Source organism: Cynocephalus volans, chromosome 3 (genome assembly GCF_027409185.1).
Source record: "Cynocephalus volans isolate mCynVol1 chromosome 3, mCynVol1.pri, whole genome shotgun sequence".
Taxonomy (NCBI): Eukaryota; Metazoa; Chordata; class Mammalia; order Dermoptera; family Cynocephalidae; genus Cynocephalus; species Cynocephalus volans.
Window position 1 is genome coordinate 108,583,052 of NC_084462.1, and position 27,970 is coordinate 108,611,021.

The following is a 27,970-nucleotide window of genomic DNA, read 5'->3' on the forward strand; positions in this document are numbered from 1 at the left end:
TCAAAAATTGTTTTCAGTCTATCAGTTTTTAGGCTAATGAGAGCTGTCCCAGAGACTATATAAAATGAAGCCACTCAAGCTTAAGGAACATAACCCTTTTATTGTTGTCCAGTACCTGTGACAGTTTCATGTCTCTCTAAAGCAGACAGGAAGTTTGGAGCATTGTTGGCCCTTTTAAAGGAAAAAAAGAGTGGGGAGGCACATCCACAGGTGCCACTGGAACAACCAAGCCCATACCCAACATGCTCCCCCCACCACAGTCTGCTTTATCATCCCTTTAAAAAATCTGGAACAGGGGCTGGCCAGTTAGCTCAGTTAGAGCACCACCTTGTAACACCAAGGTCTAAGGGTTCAGATTCCTGTACCAGCCAGCTGCCAAAAAAAAATCTGGAACATGTAACAAAACAAATAAATTACTTTTCACCTCTCAAAAAACAAGTTCAAAGGTTGAAGCTGCCTAGACCATATTTCTAGACAGGTACCCTCAAAGAAGTGAGCTTTCCTTTTCGACTTCATTGGCTCCAGCCAGTAGGATACAAGAGGCCCCTGCTTTCCACAACTCAGGATTCCAGGTGGTATTTAGTTAGACTTGGGATCTTGTTGTTTGGGCATCTCTCCTCCATCTTCCAAATCCATTTCTGCAGCAACTGACATACATACAACCTGGAGGTACCACGTAGTGGATGCTACAAAGAGAAATTGGAGTCAGAACTGGGAAGAGGTCAGCTGGACTGAGTTCAAGTGGCACTGAACAGGACTGGGCCACAGGGGAGTGACTGGGTTAAGCCATAGGGTTAATAACAGGAAGGGGCTGTGGAAAAATGATTTGGGGGCGTTGACTTGCAGAAGGGGCACAAACCAGGCTGTACAATAGCCAAGCTAACATGAAGATCCAAGGCTTACCCACAATTCTTCGGAGGCAAAGAGGTCGTTTGTGTTCTGGCACTCTGATGATGAGGAAGTAAAAGGGCAAGCCTGAGAGAGCAATGCCAATGCCAATGAGGGAGTTGATGGTATCACTATAAAGCGGAACAGCCACCAGGAAGATGGTGCAGAGGCAGAAGACAATGGGGAAGAAAAGGCTAAGCTGTGGGCACAAAGGAAACAACTGGAGGTTAGAGAGCTCAGGATTCTTGACAACCAAAATAACCCCACCTCCCATAAAGATCAGAGCACTGACACTTTCCATCCCTTTCAACATGCTACAGGTTGAGTATTCAAATGCTTGGGACCAGAAGTGTTTCAGATTTCAGGTTTCTGGGGATTTTTTTTTTTTTGGCGGCTGTCCACTATGGGAATCTGATCCCTCAACCTTGGTGCTGTAACACTGTCCTCTAACCACCTGAGCTAACCAGCCAGCCCCTGAGTTTTTGGAATATGCAGCATCCCAAATCTGGAAATCCAAAATGCTCCAATGAGCATTTCCTTTTGAGCATCACATCAAAAGTTTCAGGTTTTGGAGCATTTCATATCTTCAGATTAGGGATGCTCAATGTGTACCACCACCAAATTGGAGGCAAAAGTTTCTGAATAAGCCATCTTATAAGAATTCCTTGTAGCAGCAGCTCTAGCTGTTCCAGATGGAGCAGAGGTAGGATGGAAGTGAGTTACCTTGAGGGGACGAGATCGGTCAGGCTCCTTCCAGCGCAGGTAAAGCTGACCCATAATAGAGAGCCCCACAAAGAACCAGTAGCTGAAGCTGTAGTAGTTAATGAGCTGGAAGATGTCCTCCACACACAAGTAGATCAGTGCCATGATACCCTGTAGGCGCATGTCCAAGTCAGCTCCTCTCACAGCCCTTGTTACTCGAGGCACTCTTCACTCTTTATCTACCACAAATCCATCCCGTCAAGTCCTCAGTCTCCTTGTCAGTCTTAACCCCTTTAGCACCCTAGTTTCAGTACCTCATGCCCTCTCTATTAGAAATTAGTAGGCTCTCAACTAGCTTTTAAGCCTATTCTTCAAACCTTTACCAAATTAACCCTCTTGGCACAGCTCAAACCAACCCCTCAAAAATCTGCATAAGACCCTCTCCATAATGGCTCAAACCTACATTTCCAACTTCACACTGCTTTACCACAGGACTTTCTGATGTTATTTCTCTTACCTAAAGCCCATCTTTAATGTTTGCAACCTAAGCCTTCAAAAATCCACTTAAATGTACTTCCTCCAAGAAGTTTTCTCACCTTCTACCCTCATGAAAGTGATCATTCTCTTAAACGCTACATTCCCATCTGTCATGGCAATCAGTCCTTACAATGTATTCCACGTACTTTATGCCTTATCTTAGACCACAGGTGTTTACCATTCCTTAGAGAAGTTAGATTCTCTCTTAGGAACAGCAGTTAGCACAGTGCCTTGACTATGATGAGTGTTCCAATAGTTTTTCCATCAGAATCTCCTTTAGAGCTTTCAGGAAGCTAGAACAATCGCATCTACTATTAAAGTTCCCACCACAATCTGGTTTACAGTCTCATCCTTGAGATCACTTACATTGAAGAGCAGAGAAGGCACTGGCGTGAACCGTTCAACATGAATCATGCAGATAGCATCAGGGAGATGGCCTTCTCTTGAGCCCACAAAGAAAAGCCTATTTTAGGTAAGATGGGAGAAGCTGAGAAAATTGTGGGACACTGGGTGCAGCCTGCTTCATCTGCCACATGGCCCTCCCTCTCTGCCTTCCCTTCCTTCAAAGGAGTTTGAATGATATGGAATGGAGTTCAATACTGAGATCAGTGAGAACTGGAGGCTGCTGATGGGGACAGGAAAAAAGTAGTAGTATTAGGGAAAAGGTGATTAAAGCCTGAGTCCTGTAAGTTCTGCCATCCCCTGCCATAGCTCTTCACAATACCCTCCCCCTGCCTCCAGCAAAAGATGCCACTTTTACCTAGAAGCAGCAACAATGGAAGCATTGAGGCCACCAAAGCAGGATAATGCAACTGCCAGTGGAATTGTCCAGTTGAATATTCCAAAAATCTGGTCTGCAAAAGTCTAAAGGAAAGGAATGGAAGAGTGTCATCAGCAGGACCTAAAAGGGATGAAAGTCATGGAAAGGCATGCCTCCAGATTCCTCCTACTAGGAATCCAATCCTTCTTCCACAGTGGAGTTACAGGACCTTGTAAGCCCAGTATCCTAAATATACTCCTTTTCAAGGCTGTCTACACCCTTTTCAGGACTTTTAAGAGCTGGGATATACCCAGGAGCCCACAACACACCCTCAGCCTTCTGCTAGTATAAAATCCTTTACCACAGCAACAGCATCACTGGCCAAGATGTCCCTCATGTCTAGCACGGTGTAATAGGCTACATTGGTCAAGATGTAGATGAAGGTGACGATGGGCATGGAGATGCCAATGGAGAGAGGTAGGTTCCTACAGCCAAACAGAATAAAGGATACATCAGTCCCACAGTCATGTCCCTATCTCTCCTTTAATCCTTAGATTCTCTCTGCCACACCAGTCTTTCCAGGGATAGAAATTCCTGCTGCATTTCCCTCGTGCCTTTGCCTCTGAGGTTGCCTAGCATATTGGCTGAAGCTCTCAACTCTTAAGAAGTAAAAAGCATTAGGGAAAAGGAATATCACATTAGGAGAAAGTGCTATGCAAAAAAAAGAAAAGGATTTAACAGAATTATGTCACAAAATAACAACACAGGAAAATGGAAAGTTGTTTTGTTTTTTTTATACCCAAAGGTCTCTTGGTGTCAGGATTCCTTCTTTAAGGTTATGAACGTTGGAGATTTTGGCTTAGGGTTAAGAAAAATAAGAAAAAATTATGAAGGCAAATTGTGAAATCTAACATCTCCAGAGAATAAGACAGGCCTTCAGTAGGAAGAGTGCATGTATCTGAACAAGCAACGTGGGAGATATGTCCATCTACCCCTTCATCAGTTTGAGAACCTTGGGTGCTATCCTAACTGGTGGCCAAGAGAAAGACGCAAAGACCCCTCAAGGTCCCTCTAGCCCAATAAAGCCATGATCTTTCTTTATAAACATTCTTGACAGGGAGACTGCCAAAAAGAAGAGAGGGGGGACAAATACTCTTGAGTCATTCAGTTTATGTCCAGTAGGTGGAAGCACCATCCAGGCCACCATCCTGCTTCTGTTATCTCTCTCCCATGGTTGTAACATTAGATGTATACCAAGAGCACTCTTTGTTTCTCAAAGCTGAAAGGAGTTTATTCGTATGAGAACTGTTATTCTTTTGACTTAAAAATTTACAGAATCCACACTGGCAAATCTTAGTTCCCAGAACCATGGTATTTAAGAGCCAGGAAAGGCCCTGGTAAGCATATAATTCACCTCCTGAATTACACATGAGGAAGCATGCAAAGACATGATATGGTGGGACTACTCCCTCAGGGTCATCCAACAAATCGGTGGAAACAAACTCCAGGCCCTTTGACTCCCTGTCCGGTGCTCTTTTCACTCTACATGACTACAGGGTAATTAAGAGTAAAAACGAAGAGGCAATATAGTTGAATGAATAAAACAACACTACAAAGTCAGTATGAACTTGGGAAACAAGGAAAGGATCAGAAGGGAAACAAACAGGAAGGTTTTGGAAGTCTACAACATAACGTTATCTATGTGGGAATAAGAGTGGGTGAAAGACCACCCTATCAAGGAAAATCTATTTAAAAAGCATATACAAGCACATAGTACAATCTGCTTTAATTAATGCAGGAATGAATGAACAAAGTGAAAAAGCCTTTTTAAAAACATTTTAAAAAGCATACATGAGAAAGTTGACAACTTATCTCTGTTACTGTGATTATGCACAACTTACTCAGGCCTCCCATCTATTAAAATGGGAGTAATAAAATCAACCTCATAGGCAGTTGTGGTATGCTGACTGGCACACAGTAGGAACTCAATGAATGATGGCTATCACTGCTATGGAAAGTTGATGATGAGGTACCCACCTCTCAGGATTCTTGATTTCTTCAGTGACATAGTTGAGGGTGTCCCAGCCTGAGTAGGAGAATAGAGCAGAGTACAGAGCCAGAGCAATGTCACCCATTGCAAATGATGAGCCTTCAAAGGAATTCTCAAAGTGAGTCGAGACTCCTGGAACCCAAGAACATTGGAAGACAGAAGGATTAGTGGCCCATTCTCCCAACTTCAAGACAATCAAGTAAAGGAGTGAAAGAATATGGTAATAATAGCAGTAAGTGGCTTTGAACACCTTTGGCAGCAAGGGTACCAATGAAGGGACAAGGAACAAAAGAGAGACTTCCACAGAGATGGACCAGAATGCAGGGAATGGCATGGCCGGAGGTCTTGATAGGAAGGACCAAAGAGGCTTTCTAGGATAAGAAGCCACCAGGGAGCAGAAGGGCTGAAGAACAGGAATGATGCAACTCTGTTCTGCTCTGCAGGCTGCCTGACTCCTGCCCCCTTCCTAACACCAGACATGGTTGATACAAGGTAGAGGAAAGGCAGGGCTCAGTATGCCCAGGTCAACAGAGTAGTTGTAGGGGACGTGTTCATACCTGGAAACTGGAAAGGAGTGGGTACAAGGGGTTCATTTCTGACCTTGCCCACTCCCAAAGTCATAGCCATAGCATTGGGCTCAACAATCCACAAAAGCCAACTCCCACAGCATTTTGCCAAAATCAGCCTCCTCTGGGAGGCAGCATGCATAAAAGCTAAAGAACAGGCTTGTGGGGAGGTCTGTCTGGGTATAAATTTCAGGGGCTACCTAGGTCAAGGGTTTGGATCCCCATACTGGCCAGTTGCCGAAAAAAAAAAAGAGAGAGAGATACTTAATTCTGCAGCCTGCTTCCTCGTCTATTAAATGGGATTAATAATAGTGCCTACCAAACAAGGTTATCGTGAGAATTAGATAATGCATAGAGAAGACTTAGAGGAGTGAGACTCAGAAAATGCTTAACAAAAGTTAGTTGCTATTAATATTATTTCTTACCCTGGCCAAGTCTAACAATGCCTGCGATGATGACTGCGATCAGTGCTAACACTTTGGCATAGGTGAAAATATCTTGCACCAGCGTTCCCCATTTGACATAGGCACAGTTAATGAAGGTTAAGAGACCTGAAACAAAAATAATACTGATTGGTGACTGACCCTTACCAGCCAGACAGCCTTAGACTCCCAAGCAATTTTTCCAGTATTAGTCACCAAGATAGACCCTTAGGCCAAAGACAGCATGTGTTTGGGCTCTGGCCTGCTCTGCCTTAGAAACAACCAGGAATGTCCTTACCATTATCATTCAAAGGCACTTGCTGAGCACCTGTGTACGCTGTGTACACAGCACCACTATACTCCCTCCCCACCCCTCTCCGCCAGCACCTTATATGGGAAACCCAAAACAAAGTAACTGTGGATTTGCTTACAAACAAATGTACACCCAAATTCCCAATCGCAGCAATGGGAAGCAATTGGTAGCTGTATAGGATTAGAGATGTGTTCTGGCTCTGGGCTCTGAAAGGTCACAGTCTCTCCCTCTCACCCCCTCCCCCAACCCCTCAGGGGATCCAGGACCCAGCACTGACTCTGTGGTATTACTGTTAACCTTGATGAGTCCTGTTGTGACTTATCCAACATCTGGGCCAGCAAGTCAGGACAAGTAGCCAAGGATTAGCATAGGGGCCAGACTGCCTGCCAGCTCAACTGCTTGTTTTAATGGTTGGAAAGATTCTTGCAGCTAAGAGTGGTTCCTGTAGAACAGGGCATTTTTCCTGGCCAGACAATTCAGAAGTAAGAGCCACAAACATTTCTCAGGTCCTTTTACCCTGGAGTAGAGGTGATCCTTTTACCTGGATGAGCTTAGGTAAATTTCACAGATCACCCTTAGAGCAAGGGTTCATAACTAGGCCTCCACAAGTCCTGAATTTCTTTTGCAAAGGGTTATATTCATATAAGTATATGCATTTTTCTAAGAAAAGGTTTCGTAGCTTTCATCAGAATCTCAGAGAAATCCATTACACCCCCTTAACCCGAAAAAGTTGCAATCCACTATTTTAGAAGAAGAAATTCGAGAAGGGAAGCCCACCCATGCTGTGAGGTTGGCCAGTAGCTGCAGGAAGTGGTGGGGAAGAAAGTCAGAAGAAACAACTCTGAAGTTCAGCGGAATGTTCGTTGGATCCCCTGCCAACCTCTTAAGTGGGCAGGCAGGCACTTACACACACCTTCCCCATTGGTAGCATCATGAATCACTTCATTGCTTCCTCCTTCCCAGATCAGCAACTGGAACACTGTAAGGAGGGCTTAACTTTAAAGTCCTTCTCCTGGGTCTGGCCGGTTAGCTCACTTGGGAGAGAGGGGTGCTGGTAAGACCAAGGTCAAGGATTCAGATCCACTTACCGGCCAGCTGCCAATAAAAATAAAGCCCTTCTCCCAAGGGCCCCAAGGGCTCCAAGAGCAAGGTCAGCATCACTCTGCCTTTCTAGTGGAGAAAGTGAGGCTCCATGAAGGGCTTGCCTGCTTCAGGCTACTCACAGTCAGAAACCACTCCATGTCTGAGTTCTCCTGGCAGTGGCATGGCCCTCAGTGTCCCTAGTGCTCCTATTTTGCTGTGTCCTGGACTCATCACATTCTGATCCATAGACTATTTCATCCTGAGAAGCAGGAAAGACTGGCCTCTCAGAACAGCTGTCCCATCTTCTCTCTCTTAATCTCTCCCCCATTCTACTAACTGCCCAAATACTTTCCGCTGTTCTTAAAAGAGTACATTCCTGTCCTGTATAAACGCTTGCCTTTCTGCCTAACAAACAAGACAATAAACAGCCAACCTTATCACAGGCCAGGGTAAAAATGCACCATCACACCAGGCCACCCCAGCACTAAGTTAATAATTAAAGACAAGTGTACAGTCTTCATAGGCACCCCACAAAATTACCAAAGTGTATCTTGCCCTCCACAAATCTTTCAGATCTGTTGATCCTCCTCAGCCAGTCACCCATCCTTTACTCTCCACTGGACTTCCACCTCCAGCCATTCCATAGCCCTCATGCCCCTTTTCCTCATCCTGTAACCTCTAACCCTTAACCTACAGGTGCTGCTGGCTTATAAACACAAAATAAGCCAGGTTTCCCATTAGAAACACCAGGCACAACTGATGCTGCCTTATTAGGGAAATGGGATCCCCTAATACAAATTCATGGTTAGCCTGCAGGGTAACTATGGGTCAAAACACCAAACTGGAATAGGCTTAAGGGACTAGTTCTAATATAGAGTCTGCCCCTGTGTGCCACAAGGTTTTCTTTTCAGCTCTTTCCAAGGAAGTAGGCAGGGAAAGGTAAGGATAATCAACCAATTCACTTTACTACAGCACATTCTGAAATGAAAGTACATGAATTGTTTATGTTTTAATCCCTACTGCTTCCCTACTTCCATATCCACCCATTTATTTATTTATTTATTTTAAAGATGACCGGTAAGGGGATCTTAACCCTTGGCTTGGTGTTGTCAGCACCACGCTCAGCCAGTGAGCGAACCGGCCATCCCTATATAGGATCCGAACCCGTGGCCTTGGTGTTATCAGTACCACACTCTCCTGAGTGAGCCACGGGCCAGCCCTCATATCCACCTCTTTATATCCCTCCTTTTACTCACCAGTATTTCCCCCCTCTGACTCCTGTGCCTTATTTCTTAGCAGCTGACTCACCATCTTGCCCTGATCTGCTCTCTGTATTGAGCACAGGGGGTTCAGTCTAAACGAGGAAGGGAATACTACAGAAAGAAACCAGGGAGTAGACGGAACTGCCTGAAGAGAGCTGGCCCTCACCTTCCCCAGACCCCAGCTTCCTCCAAGGCCTCTTGGCCATGCAGAAGGAAATGGGTGGGGCAGGTGGCAGTGCTGACTGGGCTCTTTGTCTCCGCCCCTAGCGGATACAGCTGACCGGTGGCCCCAAAGCCCAGCCAAGTGCTCTGCTCTTGAACTGGAGCCCAATGTCCTGCTTCACAGTCAGAGACAGGAAAGTAAGAAAAACATGGAGGCAACTGCAAGTTAACCTCAAGAACAGAGATGCCCTTCCCGTCTATCTCTAGGAGCAATTCAATCCCTGCCCAACACGGGGCCAAGTCCACAGGAAGATGGCCTGAAGTTACCTTTGACCCTCGACTCAGGTGCAGCTCCATTCCTGCTTTGACCCCAGGGGGACGAAGAAGAAACTTCGAACAAATCACTCCTATAATCCTATAATCATGTTAACAGATGATCCTTAATGGATCATCAAAGCCAGCCTACATGGGGTCCCCTGGAGTAGAAGGCTAGTTCTGGCACTAAGGCCCAGCATCAGCTCTAGAACTAAAAGACAGAAAGCACCAGACCAGGTTGGTCCAGAATGGAACAAAGTTTGCAGGCCCACTCTGGATCAGATGCTCAGGTTTAGTTTAGATGCCCAAACTAAACAGTCTCTGAAAAAGAACATTAAACCCACAATCCTCTCAGCACCATTAGCTTTATTTATTTGGGGGGGGAGGGGGGCTGGGTGTGGCTGGCCTGTAAGGGTATCCCAACCTGTGACCTCGGGGTTATAAGGCTGTGCTCTAACCACCTGAGCTAACCAGCCAGCCCCACCATTATCTTTACTTTTTTGTTGTTGTCCATTTATCAATTTATTCAAAAAACATTTATTGAGCACCTACTACGTGCTAAGTACTAGATTACAGAGGTTAATGAGACATATAATGTTCTGATTCTCATGAAGCTGAAAATCTAAGAGAGAAAATCATGCTATAAAATGGAAATAATGGGAAATAATTACACTGTATAATGTTGAATATACTAATTATCATGATTGGAGCATCACATATTGCACACAGGTAATGATATTCAATGCTGTACCCCACAGAAATGTACAATCAACTATGTTACAATAAAAAATTTTTAAATAAATAAAACACAATAAATCAGCTCTTAAAAAATGGAAATAATAGTAAGACAATGTTTATTGAGCACTTACTATGTGCTATGTACAGTTCTAAGCACTTCACAGAGAGAATGCTTTTTTTTATGTTTAGAGAGAAAATTATTTTCTCAACATACAAAGGAAAACATCACAAATTGAATTTAAAGTCAATTGATAAGGAACAAATTTAACACACAAAGATTAACATCCTTAATACATAAAGAACTCTCAAAAATGAATTAGAAACATCTTAACAGAAATTTGGTGAAGGACATGAGCAGACAAGTCAAACACCCCAAAGAAATACACGTGGCTAATAAATACATTCCAAGATGTTCTTGCAGGCGGGGGTGGCCCACAGCCCCTGCCTCAGGACCCCAGGCAGGCTCTGTTGCTTGCCTGGATGCAGGCAGGAACAGGGCATTTTCTTTAAATACAAACAATGAAACACACAAAACTTAGGATGCTATTTAATCCATTTTCTGCTTCAAATTCCCAGGGACTATAAAACCTCAATACTTTATTAGGAAATTCTTTTCATTTTTAAAGAGATTTATAGCTCTTCCTTTCACTAAGCCAAAAGCTTCCTTCTCACAACTTCTACCAGTAGTCCTAGACCTCTCTTCTGGAGCTGCACAGAATCAAGCCAAATCCTCTTCCACACAATGGCCCTACTTAGCATGAAAGATTAATATCCTGTCTCCCTTGACTTTTCACTCCTTCAGGCTAGCAACCCAGTTTCTTCAGCTCCTTGTGGGACAAATATAGCTTCCAAACCATTCACCACCCCAGGACTCTCCTCTGCATTTACTTCACTTTGTTAGTGTCATCCTGGAAATGCGAGACCTCACACATCGTTGCAGACTATGAGTCTCAGTCTGAACTCATTAACTGCAACTCCTTTTCCCCCCCCCACCTCAAACTGATGAGATCTTCCCTCCCTCCAACCCCTTTCCCCCACTTTCTGGGCCTATAAATGTGTGATTTTTTTTAAATCCCAGATACATGACTTTATATTTACTCTTAGTAACTTTCTTCCGTGAATTTTTATGCATCATTCCCACCTATTGGAAATAGGTTTCCCCACTTGATTTTACCAGTTAGTTCAAACCCTTTCAATTTTGTGCAATCTGCATTCAGCATTCTTCCAGCCTGTGTAATGAGTATGACAGTCAGTCCTGTCCAGGGAGCTGATTTCTTGATGCAGATGCTATTTACATGTGTGCTCAATTTGTGAAAATTCATATACCTTCTATATATTACACTTGAATAAAAAATTAAAACTGAACCAAAATATGAGGTTAGCTTAGCATGGCTTGTTCTGAGCAAATTCATATAGGTTACTAGCAATCATCCTTTCTTCTTCTTCTTTGCTAATCAGGTTACCCAACAAATGTAGAATTTGGGCAAAAATCAACATCAACTTATCAGTCCAGAGTACTCAGAATACACCTTTTTCAGAAAGCTGGGTTATCACTGTGGAAGGCAGGAAAATGCCCCCCCAAAGATGTCCACATCCTAATCCTGAAATTGTAGACCATGTTATATTGCATGGCAAGGAAGAATTAAAGTTGCAGACTAAAGACTAATCAGCTGACATTAAAATAAGGAGACTGATCTGGATTATCTAGGTGGGCCCAATGTAATCACAAAGGTGTTTAAAAAATGGAAGAGGGAGGTATAAGAGTCTTCTCATATCGCATCACTCTATCAGCTACTGCTGGTTTTGAAGACGGAAGTGGGGTATGAGCCTTTAGAATCTGGAAAAGGCAAGAAAATTCATTCTCCCTTAAGAGCCTCAGAAAGAACACAGCACTGCTGACACCTTGATTTTAGCCCAGTGAGACCCATTTCAGACATCTGCCCTCCAGAACTTTAAGACAATAAATTTGTGTTACTTTAAGCTACTAAACTGTTGGTGAGTTGTTACAGCAGCAATAGGAAATTAATATCTCACTCAACAGCTTCCTTTACACACTCTTCCTGCTCTCCAAGATCCTGAAGATGCCTAGTGGTGATTCTGTGATCTCAACTAATTATAAGTTCTTTCCATTTGTCTGTAACTAGACAGTTAAAATATTTAAGGCAATGACATGCTTAATTATTATCTCCTCAACTCTCTTGGTCTTGCTTTTTTCTTGGCCTAACCACATTTACTGAATCCTTTCTAAGTTAGCAATCCTTGTGCTAGGTAGAAAAGTTTAGAAGGAAAATGGGACTTGTGGCCTTCTTTCTCTCCCCCATCTATTATATATATATATATATATATATATATATATATATATTTTTTTTTTTTTTTTTTTTTTTTTTTTTTAAAGATGACCGGTAAGGGGATCTTAACCCTTGATTTGGTGTTGTCAGCACCACGCTCAGCCAGTGAACGAACCGGCCATCCGTATATGGGATCCGAACCCGGGGCCTTGGTGTTATCAGCACCACACTCTCCCGAGTGAGCCACAGGCCGGCCCTCCCCCATCTATTTTAATAGAACAACTACCCCCAGAGCATCCAGCCCTGCTCTTACTACTCTCATCTGAACATGCATATCTCAGAGACTTTTCACTTCTTCAGATCCTAGTTCATGCTGAGCATTAACCTTAAGGACACTCTTCTTGCAGTTCTGGGCTATGCCTGCACTTAGTCTTAGTTACACCTCCTCTCGCCATCTTTTGTATATCTTGTTTCTAAAAATCTAAATTCATAAAAAATCAGTTTGTTCATTCACATTGGTTTCTTTGGATGATTCTCCTTTTCTTCCTAAATAAGACCATTTTCAACTATTTTATCAGAATTTCATTTCTGAGAAGCTCCTGGTCTTTTTTTTTTTTTTTTTTCCTTAAGTTCCTGGCTATAAGATTATAGTTCTTTCACCCGAACTGTCTTGTAATCTCTTTGCCTAAAATTTAATGTGCATCTCTGAGGAAACCCAGCATTTATTTTTCTGGAAGGTGCAAATTCTGACTAATACAAGGGTCTTCAAAAAGTTCATGGAAAGATTTATATTGTCTTTCAAACCCACTTTTCCATGAACATTTTGAAGTACTCTCATATAGTCACTTACAAGGATTCCACATTTCCCTTGGTTATGTGAAAAAATATTGTCAGCAGTCCTTATTCTTTAGAGATTTACAGTGAAGCCTTTACAGGTTAAATGATATATCTTGGATTTACTTTAAATAACCTAACAGGGTGAGAGAGGGATGATTGGGAGTATAGATAAAACAATGCTAATGATTATTTGTGTTGATGCTTGAACCCCAGGAGTTCATCATATTATTCACTCTACTTTTGAATATGTTTGAAGTTTTCTACATTTTTTTTTTTTAATTTATAGAGGTACTGCTTCTAAATAGAATGAAACCAATCTTAGCAAAAGATACTCAAGGAGTTGAGGCTTCCATTGCTCCTATATTTTCCCTTTTGTATAAATTTTATAATCCTTATTAGGAAAGCAAAATATTTATTCTCCTTCTGATCTGATGGTGTGCAGTATATACCCACCAATTATATCACTCTATTTCTTTCTGCTGTTATCCTATCCTGTTCTCACCATGCTTCCCTCAGGATGGGGGTTTATTTTCATGCACTATTACTATGTGAGACCTTCAGGAAAATTTCCTAAAAGGAACACAAGAGCCTCCAACAGCACCATATAATAATTATTCTTCCCAAGGTAAGCAGATAGGATTAACAGAGACTGGCATCTTTGTATCCCTTCAAAGATATAGGGCACGTATCTTCAGTGAGGGAGGAAAGATGTCTTCTGTGTAGCTGCAAGAAGAAACTCACCTGCAGACAGAGAACTGGAAGCAGTTCTGTGTGGTACTGTTTATTACATTTCATGGAAAATAAAGGGGAAGTAAAATCCTCTGACAGGTCTGAAGTCCCTCTCACTGTAAACAAAAAAATCCAAGTGTGACCTTGCCTAGTGGGGGCAACCGTTCCTATCATAGCAGATCCTCATACAAGTACATATCTTTTTTATATACTACATCAATCCCAGCTCTTCTAGCAAATCCATCACTTCTGAACAAAGTATACTTTTTCACTGTCATATTCTAATCAAATATTACTGATAGCTATGAAATTGTTTCCTTATAGTAAAAGGTCAAATGTTTATTAGACTTACTTGTAATGTTTGTACATGAGTCCAAAAGCATCATTCCTGATCTTCTATTTTCTCCAACACATTACTGAGCAATTCTTCTCTTTATTCTTCTTGCTGTGTAATAACTGATAGCCTCCAAAATACCCAGATTTATATCTGTGCATTTTTCTCCTTTCCTCTAAAATTTTAGTTTAAAGGCTTATTAAACTCATCTCCTAATCCCTATGAAACCTGCTCTGTTCTTTGCCAGGAGGCATCTTTCAGGTATCTTAGAATTTATAGTCAGGTACTCTGTTCCGTGTTCTTTCTCTTTCACATACACAGCCTTCAATTAACAGAGAGATAGTAATTCCACCTGCCACTCAGTTTATTACCTTGAACTTCAACATCACCAGTGACACATCTCAGCTGCCTTCTGACTACTGACATCATTCATCTCACAGCAATCAGCATAAGGATAGCAGTACACAGGTTTAATTGGTGTGAGCAAGCCCGTCACATGTTGCTCAGAAACACTGCATGTCTCTACATTAGGCTGGGTCTATGTATAGTCAGAGGCACACACTGTTCAGGGGAAGCAGCCAAGCCTCTTAAGTGGCATGCTCAGGCCTGCTAATACCCTGATGTCTCCAGAATACTCTACCACTGCTGTTTCCTCAGAAGGTCTAGAATTAAGCTCTCTGGAAAATCCTCATATCTGCTGCCTAATCCCAGAGATTTCAAGTTTCTTCTTCCTCCTTTTTCTCTGCTGTATCCCTGTTTGTTTTGTCTAATGCTGGTTTGGTATACTCTCTACACTTAAAATCACTTTTTCTTCCTGGCTTTCTTTATGTATTATTTCTTCCACCCTTCCCAGGTGCTGCTATTTCTCTCAGATAGCAGATGGCCCTCAAACTCTTATCACCTTTCCAGGCAACAGAAACATTTGGCTTACTCAGTGCTATGGTCTGAATGTTTGTCCTCTCCAAAGCTCATATGGAAGGAAGCTTGATCCTCAATGTGGCAGTGTTGAAAGGTAGAGCCTTTGGGAGGTGATTGGATCATGAGGGCTATGCCCTCATGAATGTATTAATCCATTTATGGATTAATGGATCAATGGATGAGTGGGTTATCACAGGCAGGGCACTGGTGGCTTTCTAAGGAAAGCATGTTAACATGCACTCCTGCTTTCCCACACCCACCATGTGATTTCCTGCATAGCCTAGAGACTCTACAGAGAGTCCCCACCAAGAAGGTTCTCATCAAATGCACCCCCTTGACCCTGGACTTCTCAGCCTCCAAAACTGTAACAAATAAATTCCATTTCTTCATAAATTAAGGTTTAGGTATTCTGTTATAAGAAACAGGAGAGCTGCCCAGTTAGCTCAGTTGGTTAGAGCATGGTGCTGATAATACCAAGATCCAGGTACTGGCCAGCCACCAAAAAAAAAAAATTATACACACACACACACACACACACACACACACATATATACGTACACACACACACACACAATACACTCAGGCATCATGGGTGAGAGCCTCTGGCAAAAAGACACCCAGCACAAACACTATGGGTCACTGGATCCAGATCCCTCCCACTCTCCTACCTGGAACTCAGTCAGCACTTTAGTCCCCGGGGCTTTGACTACTTTGAGGGAGCAAACAGGCAGTCTGAACCAGGAGGCTCTCATATTAACCCCACCTGCTCCCTCCTCAAAGCCAGCTAGTCTGTGTAAATGAGATCCTTATTGGTTTGTTCAGCTAGGTTCAGTTCAAGTCCTCAGAAACCAGACTCCAAGCCTGAGTGAGCATGAGAATGACCTGAGGAATGTGTTAACCTACAGCTTCAGTGCTTTACCCCCAGAAGTTCTGATTCCAGAGGTCTGAGATGAAGTTTCCCAGGGAAGTCCGATGATCTGCCTGCTTTGGGCGAGCTACCTTAGGTAATCACATAATGAAATAATCACATATAGAACAACTTTGATCAGAACAAGCCTAAACTCAGGGCTCCTCTATCCTGGCTGCACATTGGCATCACTTGACAAACTTTAACAAAATCCGGTGCTCAGGCCCCACCCAGACCAATGAAGTCAGAAACTCTGTGACAGAGCCCAGGCATCGGCATGTTTTTAAAGCTCCCCAGGTGATTCTGAAGCATGGTGACATTTGAGAATTGCTCTTCCTACCTTCCGCAACACAGACTGCCATCAATTCTCCACAGCAGCAATTTTTCTGCTTCCTCAGTTCTCATTCTCCAAGACAATTCCCATTCTTCTCCCCAGTGATTCAGATTTAGTCAGGGAGTGGGGGTGATGAGTATTTTTTGTTTTGTTTTGTTTTTTAACTCCCTAGGTGATTCCAATGCACAAATAGGGTAAGAACCCACTGTCCTTAGCTCCTCCCCTAACCTCTCTAGGCTATCCCCTCAGCTTCTTCTGAGGTAGAAAGAAAGAGAGCAGAGAAGGGAAAAGACCAAGGGTGAGCCCCCAAAGAGCCTTGAGAATCAAACCAGCACACAGCTCTATCCCCTTCACTTCTGATGAAGTTTTTTCCAAAGTTCACAATGACCCCACACTAGAAGGAACCCAAAGCTCTGACCCCAGCCTATCTGTTGAGGCAAATGTGGGACACAAAATGTAAGTTTCCTCACTTCCAATTTAAGATGGCTCTTGGGAAAATGCCTCCAAGAGAGGTAACTAGCTTCCACATATAATGTCCAAAGGGTAAAAATCAGCTGGAGGCCCAGCATCTGGCTGTTCCACCTCATCAGACACAAGTACATGAGGTCGGCCTTTCTGGTACCAGGAGAAGCTGCACAAGGACACGTGACCAAAGCTCTCAGACAGACACACAGAAATCTAAAGTCCTTTATAGTCCACAGTAGCTGTAGCAGGCTCAGGGTGTCCTGTCCGCTCTCCCCTCTGCTCAGTTCCCACAGCAGCCCTCAGCGCCCCCCACAACCACCCTGAGAGCAAAAAGCACAAAAGGCCCTTCTCAGCCAAGCTGAATGTGGTACCATTTCTTCTGTTCATTCATCCAGCCAACATTTACGGAAGAACCTACTACTATACAATTCACTAGAGCCAAGAGTGAGGGACACACAGAATCACTGCCTGATCCCTTAAAAGCAGTACTCTGTTCACAGGGGCCCTGAGTAAGTGCTGTTGGCTCACTGGTTCAGATGGCAGACTGAGGACACAGGAGGTAAAATGCCCTGTTAACAAAAGGCAAAAAGCTAGACCCAAAAACTAGATCACAGTGTGGGCATGTGAAGGCAAAACAAGAACAGAAATGTCTGTCCAGTCATGCTAACAATGAGCCAAAACACACTCTGAAGAAAGGACAGTCAGGTAGAGCTGGACTTCTGGACACCTATCCCTAACTCTTCCACCTCTCCCGTAAACCAGCAAGAAAATTCTCCGCCCTCCTTTCTGATCTATGAGCTACTGTAAAATTAAAACTGCTTTTAAGTCATCCAAAAACAGAATGTGGAAAATTTTTAGAAATTAATAAGATGCAGTTGGCCGGTTGGCTCAGTTGTTTAGAGCATAGTGTTGATAACACCAAGGTCAAGGGTTTAGATGTCCTTACCAGCCAACTACCAAAAAAAAGAAAGAAAAAGAAAAGAAAAGATATTAATAAGATGCATATGACTGTGACTATAATTTGCAATAGTAGACATCATTTTTGAATGACAATTATGTGCCAGATCACTTACAAGTTTACATATATCCTCGAATTTAACCCGAAAGGGAACAGACTTTATTATCTTTATCTTACAATTAAGAAAACTGAAATCAATCAGCCAGTGGCCAGCTCCAAAGCCTATATCCATTCCACAATCCTACACACCTCCCTAATTGCATGTAAGAATGTGGGACTGGGATTATCTCCCCCTGGAGATTCCATTACTGCACAGAACTGGAGCAATCCACAAAGAGCTCTGAGAAGGCAGAATAACCAGCTTGAGGAGGAGTCATCTACACACCTCTCTGGTTAGAAAAAGCAACCATATCTAGTACCCTGGGCAGGACAGTAAATTTCCTTCAGAACTCAGAATTAATTCACTCATTCATTCATTTATTAATTTAACAAGCACATATTGAATACCCACTGTGTTCCAGACCCATACAGGCTCAGAGATTAAGACCCAGTCCCAAACTGTGTTTGCCTTCAGGGAAAAGTGAACATGGACAACTACAAGTATCAGGTGCTATGAAAGTCACTGAGAGGCAACCCACCAGTCTGGGGGAGTAAAAAGGGTACAGGAGACATCAAGACCACTGTTACCTGGACTGAGTGTATGGAGGCTAGTGCTGGGGGTGGGGGAGGGGAAGCAGTATTCCTTGAGGAGAGGGCAACATGTGATAACCCTGACAATGAAATCAGCAACAAGTGAAGTCACCTACCTGTACAAAAAACTTACCTAAGCAATAATCGGTAAATGATTTCAACGTCTATTAGCAATACTAGAATATCTATGGCTGTAGTTTAACAGTTCTAAAGGAAGACTATGCCTGCCAAGGGATAGTAAACCACTGACAGGAACAGAAACTGCTTGCTCTCTTGGAATTGTCACTGTATAGAAAAAGATGAAACCATGGTAGAAATATAGATCATATTTCTATGAGGTAGGAACTCCATCCCAAAGCAGAGGAAACTGAGGCTAATAAATTTGACCTAGGATTGAACCCAGTCCTGCCTGATTCCATGCTCTTAACCACCATGCACTGCTGCCTCCCACAGGGTACAGGTATCCCCTCCACTGCTCAAGGAAGAGAAGTGCTGACCAGGACACTCAACCATTCCAATCATGGAGAAGGCCTTATTGCAGAGTAGGAATATTTCATCCAACTTTTCCAGAAACATACTCCCAACCAACCTAAGGCAGGCTTAAGTCTTTCCCATAATACCTTCTCTCAATCTTGGTCCTTCCCTTTAACAAACACCCTTCTTACTTTCAGAGTCAAACTTCTAGAAAGCATATCTACATTCCCTCCCCTTCCCTCCTCTGTGTCTACAGTGCAGTCTGACGTCCCTGTCCCTTCTCCTCCTCCACCCCAAAGTTTCCCTTAACCTCTTAGCTGACAATTTCAAACAACATTTCATTCCTTATCTTATAAACAGTTTCTCCAGAAAGGCTACTTTTGAGTGTAAGCCCACTCAAAAGTATACTACCCTTCCTCTGTGCTCCCACCTCCCCACACTACCACACTGCATTTAAATGACTTACATATCTGTCTCTTCCATCCACTGTGAGCTATGTGAGGGCATAGACTGGATAACAGTCACCCTAGTATCATGTGGGCCTAGCCCAGAACTAGGCATGTAGTATAAACAACTCAATACATTTTGCATGATGAATAAACAATATCTCTGAAATCTGATTTCATACTCACTGACCTGAAATTTCATTACCTTAGGAGAAAGCCCACATAGAAAGTCACCAGTGACTTCCATGTTGATAAATCCAGTCAACTATACTCAATCCTTACCTACTTTGACCTCTTAGATTGGACACTATTGGTCATTCAATTCCTTCTCAAAACACACTCTCTTCCAACTACCATCTCCCAGTTGTCCTAACTCTCTAGATGTTCCTTCTCCATCTCTTTGCAGAATACTTATCCTTCAAATGCTGGAATTCCTCAAAATGCAGTTCTAAGCCCTCTTGTCCTCCCTTTCTACACTGTTCCAAGGTCATCTCATCTGCTCCCATGGTTTTAATTGTCATCTATACAATGATGATTCCCAAAAGTACACTGCCAGCCCAACTGCCATGATTCCAGACACATATGAATATTCACCCACCTATTGGACATCACCGGGCACATCAAACTCAACATATCTAAAACTGGTCCCATCAATTTCTCTCAAATTTATTGTTCCTCCAGGGTTCCCCATATAAGTAATTGGCATCACCATCCACCCATTTACCCAAGCCAGAGACTTGAACATTTTATCATCATCAAACTCCACCCATATCTAATCAGTGTCCAAGTCTTTACCAGTCTCTTTATCCCTAAAACATGACTCTAGTCTGAGCCACCATCATCTCTCACTAGGATCAACAGTTTCCTAACTTGTCTCCCTGCTTTTAGTCCTACATATTAAAGCCAGAGGAATCCTTCTAAAAATTACAAATTCTTTTTTTTTGTTGTTTGTTTGTTTGTTTGTTTGTTTGTTTTTTAAATCTAGTGGTAGTATTCAAGGTCTGGTAAGTGTCAGTGATTAAACACGTATGAAGAGTATGGGTTATTATTTGTTTTTTTGTTTTTTGGTTTTTTTTTAAACTTCTATTTATTTATTTTATTTGTTATTATTATTTTTTGTCTTTTTCGTGAACAGCAGCACCACTCAGCGCACCGGCCATCCCTATATAGGATCCGAACCCGCGGCGGGAGCGCCGCTGCGCTCCCAGTGCCGCTCTCTCCCGACTGCGCCACGGGGCCGGCCCAAAAATTACAAATTCTAAAATGTCAGTCTCCTGCTTTAAAGACATAAGAGGTTTTTTAATAGCCTTAGGAGAAAGCCCACCAAACTCCTCAACATGGTTCATGCAATACATTGTATTTTCCAAAGATATCTCAACAATGTCTCCCATCCCATATGGTTTTCTTACAACGTGACTTTGACACTCCACCCATCAAGAGGTAGGGTCTGGGGCCGAGCCCCTGGCGCACTCAGGAGAGTGCAGCGCTGGGAGCGTGGCGACACTCCCACCGTGGTTCGGATCCTATATAGGAATGGCCAGTGCACTCACTGGCTGAGTGCCGGTCACGAAAAAGACAAAAAAAAAAAAAAAAAAAAAGAGGTAGGGTCTGTGCTCCTCCTCTTGAAACTGGGTGGTTTCCTGTGAATGTTTCTGCCTATATAATATGGCAGGATTGACACCACGTGACTTTGGAGTCTAGCTCATAAAAGGCAACACAGCTTCCACTTGGCTGCTGGAACACTCATTCTTGAAGCTTCAGCTGCCAAGCAAGCAGTCTGACTGCCCTGAGGCTGCCATGCTATGAGGAAGCCAAACATAATCCATATGGAAAAACCACATGGAAAAGCCCTAACACAACTTGAAAAGAAAAAGAAGCCCAGATAGCCCCCATATTCCTCAGCAAACCCCTGTTCCAATGATTGCCACCATCTGACTGCAATCACATGAGAGATCCTGAGCTAGACCCCACTAAGCCCTTCCCAAATTCCTCAATCATAAAAGCCATAAAATGACTACTGTTTAAAGTCACTAAGTTTTAGGTGAGTTGTTACACAGCAAAAATTACCAGAACAGCTTACAAAGTCCTGAACAATCTATCCCCAGACCCCCTTTACCTCTGCAAGCCAACTCTCAACATTTCCTACCTTAAACTCAACCCTGTGGCCAAACCTGAACTCCTTTTAGTGCCTGAAAGATGCCCTTTGTGTCTTCAAGCTTTCATACGTTCTGTTCTTGCTGCCAAAAACACTCCTCTTCCCATTCTACACTTGATTAATTCTTCTTCATCATTCGTATGTCAGCTTGAACTTCTAAGGGGGGAGGGAGGAGGGTTTCTAAACTCCTAGGCTAGAACTCCTAGCCCCTCCTGTGGTTCCCCGTGCCTCACAAATCACAACACTCATCACAATCCATTGTAGTCTCATATTAGGTTGCCCATCCTGACCCCCAGCATGCACTCATGTGCACGTGCACATGCACACACACCTCCATGAAGAGTAGTGACCAGTGCTGGGAATATAGCAAGTGCTTCATGAACATTTGTTGAATGCTCAATCTCCAGCCCTACCTCTTTCCTAAGCTCCAAATGGGCACATCCACCTACCACCTTACAAATAAATTTCAAATTGAACATGATCCCATCCTCCCCCTCTTTGTAAATGATACCACTACCCACCAGTTGCCCAAACCATGAACCTCATCTCTTCATTAAAAAAATATTTATCAAGCTCTTCTCTTTGCTCCTTTTCTGGGGATACAGTGGATCATAAGATAGGCACAGCTTCACTGGCACAGAACTTACAGTCTGGTGCAAGTTTCTCCATACCTCCTGCTCCCTTATACTTGAATCCCCATAACTGTTATTGGTTGCCCTGATTAGACCTTCTAAAGTGTTCTTATCTATCCCTTCCTGTCCACAGCAACCAACTCCACTCTAGTTCAGACTTTCATCATTTCCTGCCTGGATTGCTACAAGAGCTTCCTAATGGTGTGTCTGCCTCCATCCTTGCCCCCTATGTGCCACCCCAGCTATACTGCTCCCCAGCTTAAAATCCTTCAATGGCTCCTCATATGCTTCAGGATAAAATCTAAACCCCCTAGGAAGGTGTGCCTTGTGCTCTGCCCCCTCATATCCTACAATCCCTTCCACACACCCCATACTTTCTCACCTTGTGCCTTTATATTGCCTTTCCCTGTACTTGGAATGTCCTGCCCCCTTCTTCATTCAACAGATATTTATTGAGCACCTAGCTAATGCCAGACACTGTTCTAGGTGCCAGAGATTCAGCAGTGAGCAGAACAAAGTCCTCACTCTCATGATGCTTACGTTCTAGAAGAAAAGACAGACTACAAACAAGTAAATAATTAATGTGAGGTGGTGATAAGTGCTATAAGGAAAAACAAAACAGGAGGTGGGACTGAGAATGATGATTTTTTTTCTTTTTTTAAAAAGATGACTGGTAAGGGGATCTTAACCCTTGACTTGGTCTTGTCAGCACCACGCTCTCCCAAGTGAGCTAACCGGCCATCCCTATATAGCAATCCAAACCCATGGCCTTGGTGTTATCAGCACCACACTCTCCCAAGTGAACCATGGGCTGGCCCCTAGAGAATGACAATTTTAGATAGTTCTCTGATAAGGTAATATTTGTGCAAAGAGGTGAATGGAGTGAGGGAATAAGTTCTGCGGGAATCTGGGGAAAGAGCCTTCCTAGCAGAAGGAACAAGTAGAAAACCCCTGAGGCAGCAACATGCCAAGAAAACTGTAGGAAAAGCAAGAAGGTCAGCATAGCTGGAGCAGAGTGAGCTCCAAGATGAGTCAGAGAGGTCAGGTAGTGCCTTGTAGGTCACTGCAGAGATTTGGGTGTTTCACCCCAGCTTGACTTCTTTCATCCTTCAGTGCTGATACAGACATCATCCCCTGAATAAGCAGCTCTCCACTCCTCCCAGCACTTGCCACATATGCTGTGTTTAATTGACTAAGTTTGCCTGGCTCCTCCACCACACTGTGAGTTCCCTGTAGGTAAGGGCTCTACCTTTTGGCTCTATGTTTTACAGAGGAGCCTGCCACATTCAGTAACTTTTTCTCAAATAGTCAAAACTATCTTCCTTTGTTCTGATTCTATGCCCTGCAAGCAACTTCCTGATTATTAGATTGGTTTCCCAGTAAATATGGTAGCAGGAAGGGGATGCCTTCATAGTAAATATGTGCATTCTGGTCATTAGAAATTACACACGAGGGGCCGGCCCGTGGCTCACTTGGAAGAGTGTGGTGCTAATAACACCAAGGCCAAGGGTTCGGATCCCTATATAGTGATGGCCAGTTAGCTCACTTGGAAGAGCATGGTGCTGACAACATCAAGTCAAAGGTTAAGATCCCCTTACTGGCCATCTTTAAAAAAAAAAAAAAGAAAAGAAATTACACATGAATGTTCACCACTGTATATTTATTAATATAAATTGGCATTATTGTTTACACATCACCTTATTTTTTAGGTAAAAGACTCAGCTGCTGGGAAAATGACCCAACTCTGGTCATGATGACCCAAGGAGGGACTCATGAAAGAGCCATACAAGCAGCCCAGCAGAAATCCCAAATGCCCCCTCTAATTCATCACTCAGCTCACCTCCCCTATTTCAGATGGTAGCCCACCCCCACTTGTCCAAGCTCAAACCCCTAGCTTCACCTCTGAGAGCTCCCACACCTCTCACAACCAGAAGTCCTAGAAATTCCACTTTGTAACTATTTCTTTATCCATCTGCTCATCTCTTCTTAACGCTACACCCACAGTGCAAGTCTTCAACACTCTTCACGTGGACTCTGGTTTCAGCTCCCTAAAGCGGTCTCCCCACCTTCTGTCTCTCCATCTTCTGTCTCTTGCTCTTTCCAAAAACACGCTCCACATGGCCTCCAGCGTTCTCCTTCTAACCAAATCTGATCACTTTACTAAGTTCCACCCTATCCACCCTCACCCTCTTGCTTAACATCAATAGTTTCCTCCTACCTTCAAGATAAAGTCCAACCTGTTTAGGCACCATATAAAACCCTCCTCTTACCCTGGGCTGCCTCCTCACCCCTCTCCCACCCCACATTCCAGCCATACCAACTACCTGAAATTCTCTGAACATTCTGTGCCTTTTTCATCTGCACACCTTGCACATGCAGTTCCCTCTGTGAGAAAAGTCCTAGAAGACAGCCATGTGTCTTTTCAAAACTTAGTTCATACATCATGTTCTCCGTGAAGTCTTCCTAAGCTCTCCTCCCCACAAAAATAAAGTAGTTCCACTCACTCCTATGGTGCCTCTATTACTGCACTTATTATACTGCATGACAATTATTTGTTAACATGTCTGTCTCCCTCCTGGACTATGAGTTCTTGGATGGCAAGGACCATGCATTATTCTTCTTTGTTGCCTGGCATTCAGTAAAATATCTAGCAAATAGTATGCCCTAAATAAATGTTTCCTGAGGAAGGGAATGAATAAAATCTCTATATTAAAGCCCTTGTCTTGCTAAATCTGAAGATTTAGCCTAAGTCCTCACTTAAGCTAAGCAGAATGTCCTCATAGGTCTCACCATCTGATTTGTGCTAGGTGCTCATTAAACAGTGGCTGAAGGGCAGGCCCGTGGATCACTTGGGAGAGTGTGGTGCTGAAAACACCAAGGCCATGGGTTCAGATCCCTATATAGGGATGGCTGGTTGGCTCACTTGGGAGAGCATGGTGCTGACAACACCAAGTCAAGGGTTAAGATCCCCTTACTGGTCATCTTTTTTTTAAAAGAAAAAAGAAACAAAACAGTGACTGAAAAGATAAATACGCCACAAAATTATTACTATCTTTGTTGCCCTTCTGAACCTTCTTCCAGATCTCTATGCCTCTCTGAAGTTATTAAAGATAGAACAAAGTCCAAATAGTACTTATCAGTAATATCTCATTTATCTAACTGTAACCACTCAGGAGAAAGTCAAGAAGCAGGAGGAGGAAAAGGCCTATAAGCAGCCAAGAAAAATAGTAATTTTAAACATAATAACAAATACTTTATACTTGAGTCATGATTTATGGTTTTCACTGAATCTCATTTCATTCTCACAGTAGCCTGGAAGTAAACACTCACTGCACCTTGCCTAAAAGTCACCAGGCTACTGAGCACAGCTTCAAACAGAAGTCTGGAGCAGTTCTCACTGTACCAGAGTTGTATCAAACATATGCCATACATTCATGCACAAAACTCCATGCCTTTAACTCACTGGGGAGCTCTGCAGACTAATCATAACTGCAGTTACTTTGCATGTATTGTTATAAGGGTATATGTGTGTGTACGTGGGCGTACAAGGGTTTGAGTATGACTCTATTCCCAAATTAGAAGCAAATTAAAAAGGGGTGACTGATAGAGGTAGGCACAATGCCAGAATCAAGGAACAGCAGCTATCAGAGATGACACAGATAGAAACCATAAAAAGATAAAGCCTGAAGAACTAAAGTCAGGCCAGCAGTCTGAGGCAACTGAGGAAGCAAACATTTTTCCCTACCCCAGTGGCCTCACAGTCATGCAAGAACTGAGATGTGTGATGGTAACCCTGAGTCACCAAAAGAAATGTCAAATTATGAAGGCAAGCAAACACATCATTAGTTTTAAAGAGATTTCAACAGAAATGGTTAAAATAATAGAATTCTATTGCTTAAAAAGATACAGCTATCTCAGAAATATTACTTAGATGGAATGATCCTTCTGTATACAAGATATGTAACCACATACCCACATTTGAGGGGGCCCCAAGATCAACAGATCCTAAAACTAGTTTCACCAGTAAGCAACCTACCAGATCATCTGCAAGTGATGCAAGAGAAATTATATTTAAGACCTATGGAAAACCCCTTCTTGCAGGACAAAGCAGTGCCTTCCACCCCTCCCTGACTGTTGCAATGCATCACAAACATCTCACACACACAGATGAGTCTGAGCCATACACATGGACACAAAACACAGGAAGACCCCACAGAAGACAGTCAGTACTCTGCACAACAGTAAAAACAGGGAGGCTGGAGAGGAAGCTGGGGAGTAAATGGGGTGATAGAGAAAGTGAAAGAAAAAAATATATACATGAGGGTTCTTCAAAAAGGCAAGGAAATATTCATATTATCTTTTAATTCTATTTTTCCACAAACTTTTTGAAGTTCCTGCGTAAGGCCGACTGGAGAGAGGTGATCCAGTGAGCAATTGCACCTCATGCAAAATTGCTGCACCCCACGGTGCTGCTGCTGGGGCAGCTGCCCCTTCATAGTTGGGGGATGGGAGGCGTCTTCAAAGTCCTAGGGTCTCCCAGGCTGAAAGAGTATTTTTCGAGATCAAAGGCACCTGAAAAATAGGGCTATAGAGGATCATCCTCTCAGCACCTCTAATATGGCTTTGCTGAATGCACAGATTTAAATAATGTTTTATTTATAAGATAGAGAAAAAGTCAAGGTGTATTGAAATGACAGTTTCAAGAATCTTGCCCACAGAAATACTCATCCAAGTGCAAAAAGATATTCACTGGAACATTATTTGTAAGATTGGAAAATTGGAACAAATATACATAGTCATTAACAGAGGACTGGTTAAATCAACTGTAATACATCCTTAAAATTAACATGGAATAACATGAAACATTTTTTAAAAAGTAGATCTGGGGCCGGCCCGTGGCTCACTTGGGAGAGTGCGGTGCTGATAACACCAAGGCTCCGGGTTCGGATCCCATATATGGATGGCCGGTTCGCTCACTGGCTGAGCGTGGTGCTGACAACACCAAGTCAAGGGTTAAGATCCCCTTACCGGTCATCTTTTAAAAAATAAATAAATAAATAAATAAATAATTTTTTTAAAAAAATTTTAAAAAAAAATAAAAAGTAGATCTGTAAGTAGAAAAGAATATCACTTACAAATGCTGGGGGGGGAGCACACTGTAGAATTATATGTAGAATGGTATGTTCCCATTTTTGCAAAAGACTGAACAAAACTACATCTCTCGAAGGAGTAAGAAAAAAAAAATCAGTAAGAACATGTAAACTGCTAATGGTGCTTACCATGGGAAGTTGGGGGAAAGGTGAGTTGGGGGTTTTTGTTGTTTTTTGTGTGTGTTTTTAAACACTGTGGTACTGTTTGAATTTTCACACAAAGCATAAATTTAACCAAAAAAATAGCTGTTGTCAGAAGCATTCTTTTCCATCCCATTCTTACTCCCTGACTGGACTCAAATCCCAGCCTCTGCCCAGGCCTCCACCCCACCACCTCCTGCCCCAGCCCCACTTACAGATGCAGGCAGCAGCCAGCAGGCGGCCAGCAGCATAGGGAGCAAAGCAGCTTGGGAAGAAGGGCTGCACCATGTAGTTGGCAAAGGTGATGGCGATGATGGCCTGGCTGGTAGGCTCGATGATCAGCAGGGAGGTCCAGAGTCGAATGAAGGCAAGGAGTCCCCCAAAGGCCTCCAGGATGTAGGCATAGCTGGCCCCAGATTTCTTAATGGTGGTGCCCAATTCCGCATAACAAAGAGCACCAAAGACAGAGAAAAGACCCCCAACAGCCCAGATGACCAGGGAGAGGCCAAAGGAGGCACTGTACATAAGCACGCCCTTGGGAGAGACAAAGATGCCTGAGCCGATCATGTTCCCCACAATCAGGCACACGCCATTAAGCAGCGAGATCTCTTTCTTCAGCTTTACTTGCTCAGATCCTGGACTGGCCCCATTGCCCAAAGGGGAAGCATCCACCTCATTCTGGGAGGCCACTTCGTACTTAATGCTGTCAACCAT

At 43.1% G+C, this 27,970-nt stretch overlaps 1 protein-coding gene across 1 annotated transcript; it reads right to left on the reverse strand.

Annotated features, from left to right (window-relative positions):
• Window positions 1-221: 221 nt before the first annotated feature.
• On the reverse strand, window positions 222-27,970 carry SLC7A7 (solute carrier family 7 member 7). The gene is made up of 9 exons (XM_063091288.1): window positions 27,472-27,970; window positions 5,929-6,054; window positions 4,925-5,069; window positions 3,249-3,372; window positions 2,888-2,991; window positions 2,494-2,590; window positions 1,612-1,761; window positions 904-1,087; window positions 222-686 (listed from the first exon to the last, which is right to left on the reverse strand). Exons 1-9 carry the CDS (start codon window positions 27,968-27,970, stop codon window positions 580-582), a joined length of 1,536 nt encoding a protein of 511 aa, XP_062947358.1. The 3' UTR covers window positions 222-579.

What these genes read in the sequence shown, in the direction of transcription:
- SLC7A7 (XM_063091288.1), bottom strand. Translation starts at nt 27,970, where the DNA reads ATGGTTGACAGCATTAAGTACGAAGTGGCCTCCCAGAATGAGGTGGAT. An exon ending in CATTGTTAGACTTGGCCAGG is followed by an intron (nt 5,070 to 5,928) that starts GTAAGAAATAAT and finishes CTTGGGTTCCAG; the next exon opens with GAGTCTCGACTCACTTTGAG. An exon ending in TCCATTGTTGCTGCTTCTAG is followed by an intron (nt 2,591 to 2,887) that starts GTAAAAGTGGCA and finishes TACCTAAAATAG; the next exon opens with GCTTTTCTTTGTGGGCTCAA.